This window comes from Oreochromis niloticus, linkage group LG3 (assembly GCF_001858045.2).
Source record: "Oreochromis niloticus isolate F11D_XX linkage group LG3, O_niloticus_UMD_NMBU, whole genome shotgun sequence".
NCBI classification, from domain to species: domain Eukaryota; kingdom Metazoa; phylum Chordata; class Actinopteri; order Cichliformes; family Cichlidae; genus Oreochromis; species Oreochromis niloticus.
The window spans coordinates 3,103,810-3,113,297 of NC_031967.2; the positions used below are offsets into that span (position 1 = coordinate 3,103,810).

Consider the following 9,488-nt stretch of genomic DNA (forward strand, 5'->3'; position numbering starts at 1 on the left):
AGCGGCCTTCCACCTCATCAGTATATTAATAACTATATCGCCCCGGTAATATACTTATCATCCTCACCCACTGTACCAAAGAGAGCAAGTAGGGGGTTGAGAGCCAGTTTCAGGCCCGTAGTCTTGTTCAGAGTGAAGAAAACCTCCTCGCAAAAATTTGCCAGGGCAGGTCCAAAACATGTGGGTAAGACTGGCATCATCAGACCTGCACCTGTTACAGCGAGGGTCTAAGCTAGGATAGACTGTAGCTAATTTGGATTTAGAGAAGTGGGCCCTGTGCACTACTTTGAATTGCAATAACGAGTAGCGGGCGCAGAGCGATGTGGAGTTTGCCAAAGTAAGGACTGAATCCCAGACGTCATCTGACATAGACACGCCCAACTCCCTCTGCCCCCGCCATCGTTGATAGGTGATTCGGTGTGCTTTGGATCCTAAACTGTTCAGTTTCTACTTCCTACTTTTCTCGTCCCATCATTTCGGTACTAGATAGCCACATAATCATCTTGCCATTGCTACTCATAACGGCTAGCTATGGTGAGAGCATCTTCTAATTTGGCGTAGTTTGTTGTTGCTCCATTGTGTCAGAAAGTACAGCGCTGTGCTGGACACAGTCTGACCACAGCTACATGTGCAAATTCAAGGTTTTAAAGATGTGCCGTGCCGTCCCGTGTCATTGCCACAGAACACCTCTATGTCCTATTAGCCAGGTAGTCAAGTTTCAAGTGTTTATGATCATACCACAATATGAAGGCTGGCACAAATAGATCAGACTTACATTCTCAATGACAAAAGTCCATTCTTTGTCTTCAAACTCCTCTGCAGTTGGTTCCTGTCAATACATAAATAATTAGCTGAATGACTAAATGACATATTATATTCCCCATCTATAATCCATATAATTAATCAGCTGCAGCTGCACAGTCTCCGTACCTTGAAGAGTGTGACCGTGATATCTAGACTCTCTGGAACCTGCCAGATCACCAAGCCTCTGTAGGGGTTCTGAATTCCTGGCTGCCAGCTGTGCAGCTGACAGAACGCAGAACAGAAACAAGAAGCATCAAGAAAAGGCTGCAAATTACTAAAGTGGATTATATCAGTCCAAAGTGGAAAATGTGGTATGTTTTAATTGCTAGCTTTAATGTGATAGGTTGAAATATTTAGTAATGACTAATCCCAATGTAAAAACTACACTATTTGTCAGATGCTCCCTTAGAAACACTGGTTGTACATTATGACAGGTCAGATTTTGCTCTCATGTACCGCTGGCACAACCAGCTCCTTTGACTGCTTTGTAAAGACGCTCGTTTGTTTCTCCTTTTATTACCTTTGTGCTGTGACGTCTGCTCCTTCTGATCCACACCACTCTCAGTTTGTCCGGTTGCCTGAATAACAGCAGAGCGTATATTGTAATATACTGTATTTTACTGTTTCTAGCAGCACACAGTGAGTACATTACAGTAACAATTAACATCCTTTTTCAACACAGACTGTGCAACAATATCATACACACAGATAAACAAGTTCACCAGTTTATGAAGTTTTACTTTCACTTCAGCCAGACTGCAGATTTTTTAGTGTAAATGTCTCTTCAGTTTCATGTGGGTAACAAGTCCCAGGCTGTATGTGAAATCTATGTTTTTACAGTAGACACTGACTCTGTTGTGAGCAGAAACACTGACATGTTTTGCCCGTTTCATTGCAATCTGTGTGGCAACGATGATGATGGCATCTACGATTTGGTCAGACCTTGTGTAAAACACACAAAGACACACACACATACATGCCAAACACACAGAGCAACACAGAGGACAAAGACAAAAGGGGAACCTAAATGGACAAGAAACGGAAACATACGAGGGCAATCCCAAAAGTAAGGACTCCTATTAGAAATACAAACAACAGTTTATTTTCCATAATATTTACATCATTTTAGAGCTTGAAGACTTGTTTATTTTTCTACATAATCGTCATTTCGATTGATGCATTGTTGTAGATGCTGTGCCCATGTCATAGCTTCTCACCGCCGCCACCGCAGAATCGCCTTCTGGACAAGTGTTCTTTCAACTTTGGGAACAGGTGAAGTCCGGACTGTAGACTGGGTGGGTGATGAAGTTTCAACCAAAGTCTTGGAACAGAGCGACGTGTGGACGCGCGGTGTCGTGGAGAATGCTTACGCCCTTGCTCAGCATTCCTCTTCTCCAGTTCTGAAATGCCCTTCTGAGTTTTTCCAGTGTTTCACAGCACCTGTCAGCATTTACTGTGGTCCCAACAGGCAGAAAGTCAATCAACAAAACCCCCTTTCGGTCCCAAATCACAGCTCTACACTGTGCATAAGCACTGTCCACGACACCGCGCGTCCACACATCGTCCATCCACACGTCGCCCGTCAAACTGTCACAAAACTTTGGTTGAAACTTCATCACCCAGCCTACAGTCTGGACTTCACACCCAATGAATACCACCCGTTCCCAAAGTTGAACAGGCATGGTGTGGGAGAGTGTCTCCTTTGAGTGGACTGGTTCTTACAGAGCACTTTAAACAACCTGCAGACTCACTCATTCACACAAGGACTTTTTTCTACGCTGTTTCCTACCTAACATTCATGCATCACAGAGTAACATGGGGTTAATATCTTGCCCAAGGATTTGGCATGCAGACTGGAGCAGGATTGAACCATCAACCTTCCAGTTAGTAAGTGACCTGCTCTACCACCTGAGCTACCCCCCTCACCCCTCAGTGAGTGACTAAGCCTGTAAACTCATCAGAAAAGAGTTCACAAGGTCAAGGTTCAGGTTCACATCTATGGGTTACGGTTAGGTGGGTTTGGTATACTTAAAAAGGATGTTTTTAGGTTTAAGGCACTTCCATGTTCCTTTCAGTTTTCATGCTGGCCCATCGCTTCTACAGCCTGGGGTAAGACACATGCGTAGGTGTGGGGGAATCATTTAAGCTTGTCATTTCTGTGGCATCACAATCATTGTACGAGTCTATCAGAAGAATGTTTTAAATATGGATCAGCTAGACTGTGTGATAAAATGCTCCTCAAACTGTAAAGCATCCTCTAATATGGTTACATTGTAACACCGCATTTTATACATCATTGCTGGTACCTGTAAATGTTTTGTTTCAGGCATGTTTGTGTCTCTACACTGAGTTACTAACCACCACAGGCCTGTACATTTATAGGTCAGCACAGAAACATGTCTGTTATAAATAGTGCAGCAGGTGCTGCTCTAAGCTCTGTAAAGCGTGTTGTCCATTTCTGTTCTCTGTCCGTTGCTTTCATTCTCACTCGTTGCTCACAGTCTCGTACCAAAAGCAGCTGTTAGTTGATAATTTGGGCAACTGTTCAACAGTTTTATGCTCCATTTATTCCTTGTATTTTTTATTTGATTTAGAGCAATTTGGTTATGCTTTATGACAACTTTCTACTTCAATTTGTAGTTCTGGGAATCTTTTCTATTAGTTATGATCAAAATAGTTTTCGTCAAAGCCGAATCAGTGCAGAAATGTGGGCGTTTATATGATGAATCTGGCTATAAAATACAGCAGTTTATTCCATTTATTGAGATCATTTTAGTTGGAGGTCAAAGTGAAGTATGTTGTTAACAGCCTCTTGTTGCAAATTAGGCAGTGTGACAGTGTGAACTGGCTGCATCTTTGTCCTATATCCTACAGACATGAGCAAACATTTTAGCAGTGACACAAAGTTGTTTTTTTACACTTTGCTGCTTCAGTTTTTAATGTAAATAATAACAATGATAATAACAATAATAACAATAATAATAATAATGAAAAGAAGAAGAAGAAGAAATGTATTATTATAGAATTATTATAATTTATTATAATTCAAAAGTTTCAAAAACTTTTTGCTGGCAAAGAAATAAAAGTTTCGTTTTAGTCGTGGTGTCAAAACCTTTGGCCCGACTGTGGCTGAAATCATGCAGAAGCTCATGTCTGTCACTTATGTGTGTTTACAGAACGCTGAAATTATGTGATGCAAATAAACATTGTAACATTTCAAATCAAAGTTATGGTTCATTACTTTAAAACTCACAACACAACTAGTCACACTGGTTTATACTGTACCTGTGATAGTAGTTAGGAATCCTAATTTGAGTTGGTGTGTCACCGTGTTAGTTTTGGCATTTAATTTACTTCAGTAATAAACTTGATTTGTGTGTTTTTATTGTTCACCATGAATATGGGCTTTGAGCTAATTCTCTTGGCATGAAATCCAGAAAAGAAAATCCCATGGGACAAAATAAGGATGCTTAAAAGCACCTCAGGCACTCACACCTCAATGATTCCTTCAGAGCCCAAAAACAAAGGACGAGATTACATGATAATTACCTTTTACAGTGTACTGTCATAGGATATCCAGTAACACTGCCTTAACAGACACCACTGACCCCAGTACAGAGCATGCAACATGTGACAAATCTCTCTAAAATACCACAAAGCATAAATAGTGTGAAAGGAAGGCAGGCCAAAATACAAGCCGGGGCCAGAGGAGTGAAAACACATGTTGACGCTAACTGAACAATGACTAATGCCAGTGGAATTAAAGGAACTCCTACATGCCAAAACTAAGACAGCAGCTCTAAAGCTAAGGACAATTTCCTCTGTATACATAAACTGGAAATGGTCAAGAGGAACAAGTTTGTCCTGAACACTGAAAACCAGACTAATCATCCAATCTGTTGAAGAGGAGAGAAATACAGAGCAAATACCAAGCTTTTAGATGTTTTCTGGAAGAGGCTAATTGGGACTGATGGTTCATTCATGAAGATGTCTCTGGCTCGTCAAGTCAATTATAAATCGACCTCCTAAAGAATTTTCTTCACTTGGCAAAATATTGTAGTTTTTCTTAAAGAATTTGGCAATCATCATCCTAATAACGTATTCCTTTATATTCCTTTATTCTCATACTGAGAATTCTGGTTCAAAGATACCAAACTCAAGTTCAACATCTGGGATCAGATCCAAATATCTGATCTGATTAATTTGTCATGGAATAATGAGAGAAGCGTCCTTAACCAGCCATGTAACAAAACAAAAGAAAACTTTTAGTGACTGAGCCAGTTGGCTTTTTGGGTTAATTTAAGGCCCCATCTCTCACTGGTAGACTCACTCAAAGATTCTATTATTTGGATTTGTGCACCACTACATGCTGATGTTACAATTCAATCATTATTTTTAACAGTGGCCAGGAACTTTATATTGTAAGGTAAAGACCCTACAACACCCTATAATTAAGTTAGATGACACTAAATAGCAACAGTGGGAAGGAAACAAACTCCCTTTTAACAGGAAGAACCCTTCAGCAGAACCAGGCTCAGGGAGGGACAGCTCTCTGCCAGGACTAGTTGGAGGTGAAAGGAAGGAGACAGGACAAAAGCAAGCCAGCCCTTGCAGCCTAGGCCTATTCCAGTGTAACTAAGGGAGGATTCAGGGTCACCTGGTCCAGCCCTAACTATATGCTTTAGCAAAAAGGAAAGTTTGAAGCCTAATCTTGAAAGTAGAGATAGTGTCTGTCTCCTGAATCCAAACTGGAAGCTGGTTCCACAGAAGAGGGGCCTGAAAACTGAAGGCTCTGCCTCCCATTCTACTTTTAAATACTCTAGGAACAACAAGTAGGCCTGCAGTGCAAGAGCGAAGTGCTCTAATAGGGTGATATGGTACTACAAGGTCATTAAGATAAGATGGGGCCTGATTATTTAAGACCTTGTATGTGAGGAGCAGGATTTTGAATTCAATTCTGGATTTAACAGGAAGCCAATGAAGGGAAGCCAAAACAGGAGAAATCTGCTCTCTCTTTCTAGTCCCTGTCAGGACTCTCATTTTTGGATGAAGTGAAGGCTTTTTAAGAACTTTTTAAAAAGCCTTTAAAATGTTTTTTTAAGGATACACAACCATAATTCATATTTGTTTTTGCTTAATTCTTAATTGCCTATATCTATATATATATATATACATATATATATATATATAATCAGTGAGTGTGTGTGTGTGTGTGTGTGTGTGTGTGTGTGTGTGTGTGTGTGTGTGTGTGTGACACCAAGGAGCCACTAATCTAAGTGAATGTCTGACTTTATAAATGTATGACTGAATAAAAGAAATTGTATTGAGTATATTGTGATCAGTTTTAAAGAAAACCAGTAAAAGAAAGTATTCCTGTAACTGGATTAAAAGGGATTAAGCTGAAATGGATGTTCATGTAAGAATAAGATCATGATAGAGAGATTGTATAAACTAATGGAACATAAGGACAAATATGCGACTGAATGTTCATGTAATGAAACTTTCTATGGTAAGAATATATGGAATACCAGGACTGACATAATGAATGAATTAAATACACCATTAAATAATTGATTAAAATTGGAAATAATAATTAAATAAATATTTATGACACATTTAATTAATTATTTAATGGTGTATTTAATTAATTAATTATGTCAGCCCCGGCATTCCATAAGAATAACATAGAAAAGAGGAAACTGTAATGAAGCAATTTTAACATTTAAAGTTTGTTTTAAATCCTGTTTTGTGAAAAGTCGGACAGACAGAGAGAGGATGATGAGGTATGGGTGGGCGGTGGGTGATTCCAGAGGTGAGACCAGACGTTATCTTAGAAGATGTGACGTAAAAAGGGGGAAGAAAGGATGAGCAGGTATGAAACTGGGTGTGGCCATTCTCTCTAACCTCCTTCTTCACAAGGATCAGAACAAGCTCAGCATTAGCTTACAGTGGGTTAATTAGACACATATAACTGAGGTGATTTGATTGTTATTTTCTGATTAGTATTATTTGGTTCTGCTTTTGTTTTGCTCCTAATATATTGCTTTAATAAAATATCCTTCATTAAATGGTTTAAATTGTGGGCATGGCCTTTATAAAGGGAACTGTAAAAACCTGAGTATTAATCTACATTAGCATGAATAACTCTTACAGGTTAATCCAGCCCTTGGGGCTCAGTCTTCCAGGACACTACATTTAACCCAGTTAGTTACCAAGTGCACCAATCTGTTAGCAAACGGGGCTGATGACAGCTGGGCCTGTACCGGCTCTGTCAGAGGAACAAGGGTAGACATTCAGGGGCTTTTCAGGCAGTTAGTACTGGGCTAATCCCCACACCCAGTAGCTGCATCTAAGCTCTGCACTACTTACTGGTTGGTTTTAATAGACACATGATGATTTGGAGGAAGTGATTACTGAGGCTGATGCAGTAGGATCAATCAGAGACAAAGACTAAATTAATATAAATAGTATTGAAAGTAGCTGTAGATATTATATATCTGGTGCTAAGTTATTTTTTTCTCTAATTGTTAAAATGTTATTAGTAAAGAAATTAGTGAATTCAATACTAGTTAAGGTAAAAGGAATACTCTGTTCAACAAAGCACTGACTCTTTTGTCAACCAGTGCTGACGAGTAACCCTGGGGTTGTTCTTATTTTCTTCAATCAATGATGATAGTGAGATGTCACAGCTTTACAGAGGACTTTTTAATAGAGCAACAAACTATTTTTCCTGGGTAAATGAAGGTCTTCTAAATTAGTGAGATGCCACTTCATCTCAAGGTGCACGTTTGAGAGTTATAGCATGGAGTAAACTGCTTCTGATTGGAGGCTTTCTTTCACAGAGGGACCACAGTACACAACAATCATATGACCCCCTATGAGCAAGCACTTTGGCGACAGTGGGAAGGAAAAACTCCCTTTTAACAGGAAGAAACCTCCGGCAGAACCAGGCTCAGGGAGGGGCGTATTGGAGAGAGTAGCAATGAGGAATTATGTTACAGCAGCTTCCAAAAGATACTGTAATGAAATGTATTCCCCAGGCTGTCTAATCTTTATTGTAAATTTACATTTTATCAAGAAATAAACAGACAAAATACTCTTAAATGTGCACTTTGTATGCCACATGTCAGAGATCCAGAGTGTGATTAAAGTGGCTGATTTATTTTAGAACCCAGCCTCACAAAATGTGACCAGTTAGTGTAAAGTCAGCTGGTGGTGGCCCAGCACTCACTCAGGATCACATTATGAGCGTGCCACAAAAACACAGGGAAAGTGTTTGAATCTGGAGCGCTGCTATACTGGAACTAGCTAAAATGCAGAAATAGGCACAAATGACTGTTTGACTTCATAAAAAGGTTTCCTCATATTTTTAACTCCTCCCAACAATTATTGCAGACCTGGGCCTGGCCTCAAACTTCTTATAAGAAGTTTTTATCCATGACCTCAGTGTCCTAAAATCTACTTTCAGCCAATGATGATGGCGTAGATGCTTCATCCTGCCACCTGCACACGTGACACCAGCGGTGACACTCAACTGCACCACCACTCACTCCCACAGCCACGACAGTTTTTTGGAGTCAGCTTGACCCGTTGCCATGGTTATTAGGATGCCACATGGTAACAATTACAGTTCTCTTACAGTATAACAAGAAAACAAACACGGAAGTAATGGGGCGGGATCTCTCTGCAGCAAAACAAAGCTTTTAGCATTTATTTTTTCTGAACATTAAAACTTGAAGAATTGTACCGACGACCTGTAATTACATGGAGTAATTGTATTAAGTCTGTCAATAAGACGTTAACGCGCACTGATAAATACACCAGCTCGTGTGACCTGAGTGTGAATGATACACTTAGTTTCACAAGTTTTACTCGCTGAAAAGAGAAGTTCACGTCTGACCGGAGTTTGGCATCACTTTCTCTGTCAGTCTCTTTAACGTTCAGACAACACGCCACGGAGGAGTGCCGGGGGTGCACAACAAATATACACTTATCAAATATTGACAAATAGAAGTATTAAATCACTCACCATTTATTTGTACATTCTATAATCAGCTCTTGAAACGAAGCCGCAAACTGGAATTTAGACGCTTTCTTTCCTACCCGCTGGAGCCGTTTCCAAACCGAAGTCATGGTCGGGCTCGATCCCGTCACGCACGCTAAAGCTAAATTACACGGAGGGAAGGTGTGTCCCCTCTTCCGTGTTCCTTCACCGGGGAGTGGATGGGAGACTCCACCTGCCTCGATGACTGATCCTCACCAGTGCTCGCTCCGTAGACACGGTACAAAACAGATACTCCCGTCACATATCGTAAAGTTAACGCGGACAAACCGGAACGCTCGTGATTGGGACTTTCAAAATAAAATCAGATGTCTCTTCCAACTTCCACCCATCCTCCAAAAAGGAGGAAGTTTACAGTTTAAATCTCATCGTGAGTATTTAAAACAAAAGTTTTAACAAAAATAATGATGCATTTTCCATTAGAATGCCGATATTTTGGCGCAAATTAATAAATAAGTAAGAGGAAGTCAAAGGAGACCGTCACAGGGAGAGCAGCCAAACCACACAGAAAAGCCCCACCCAGTATTTACACTGTGGTTTCACTGCTAATCACACTGCCAGTAAAAAGTTTGGACACACCTTTTTATTTAATGTTTTTTCTTTATTTTCATGAATGTTTGCA

At 40.1% G+C, this 9,488-nt stretch overlaps 1 protein-coding gene across 9 annotated transcripts in view; it reads right to left on the reverse strand.

The window, feature by feature from the left end:
• ehbp1l1a (EH domain binding protein 1-like 1a) overlaps positions 1 to 9,202 on the reverse strand; it is a 44,282-nt gene extending 35,080 nt beyond the window's left edge. For 4 of the 9 annotated variants that reach the window (XM_019348976.2, XM_025905517.1, XM_019348978.2 and 1 more), the window contains exons 1-4: positions 8,834 to 9,153; positions 1,325 to 1,382; positions 931 to 1,026; positions 776 to 829 (exon numbers count right to left, since the gene is read on the reverse strand). In XM_019348976.2, the coding sequence (XP_019204521.1) occupies positions 776 to 829; positions 931 to 1,026; positions 1,325 to 1,382; positions 8,834 to 8,937 (312 nt within the window). In that variant the 5' untranslated portion in view covers positions 8,938 to 9,153. Of the gene's footprint in view, positions 1 to 775; positions 830 to 930; positions 1,027 to 1,324; positions 1,383 to 8,833 lie in introns of all 9 variants that reach the window. The other 5 variants (XM_013266252.3, XM_019348979.2, XM_019348989.2 and 2 more) reach the window with 4 other exon arrangements.
• Between the last annotated feature and the right edge of the window lie 286 nt (positions 9,203 to 9,488).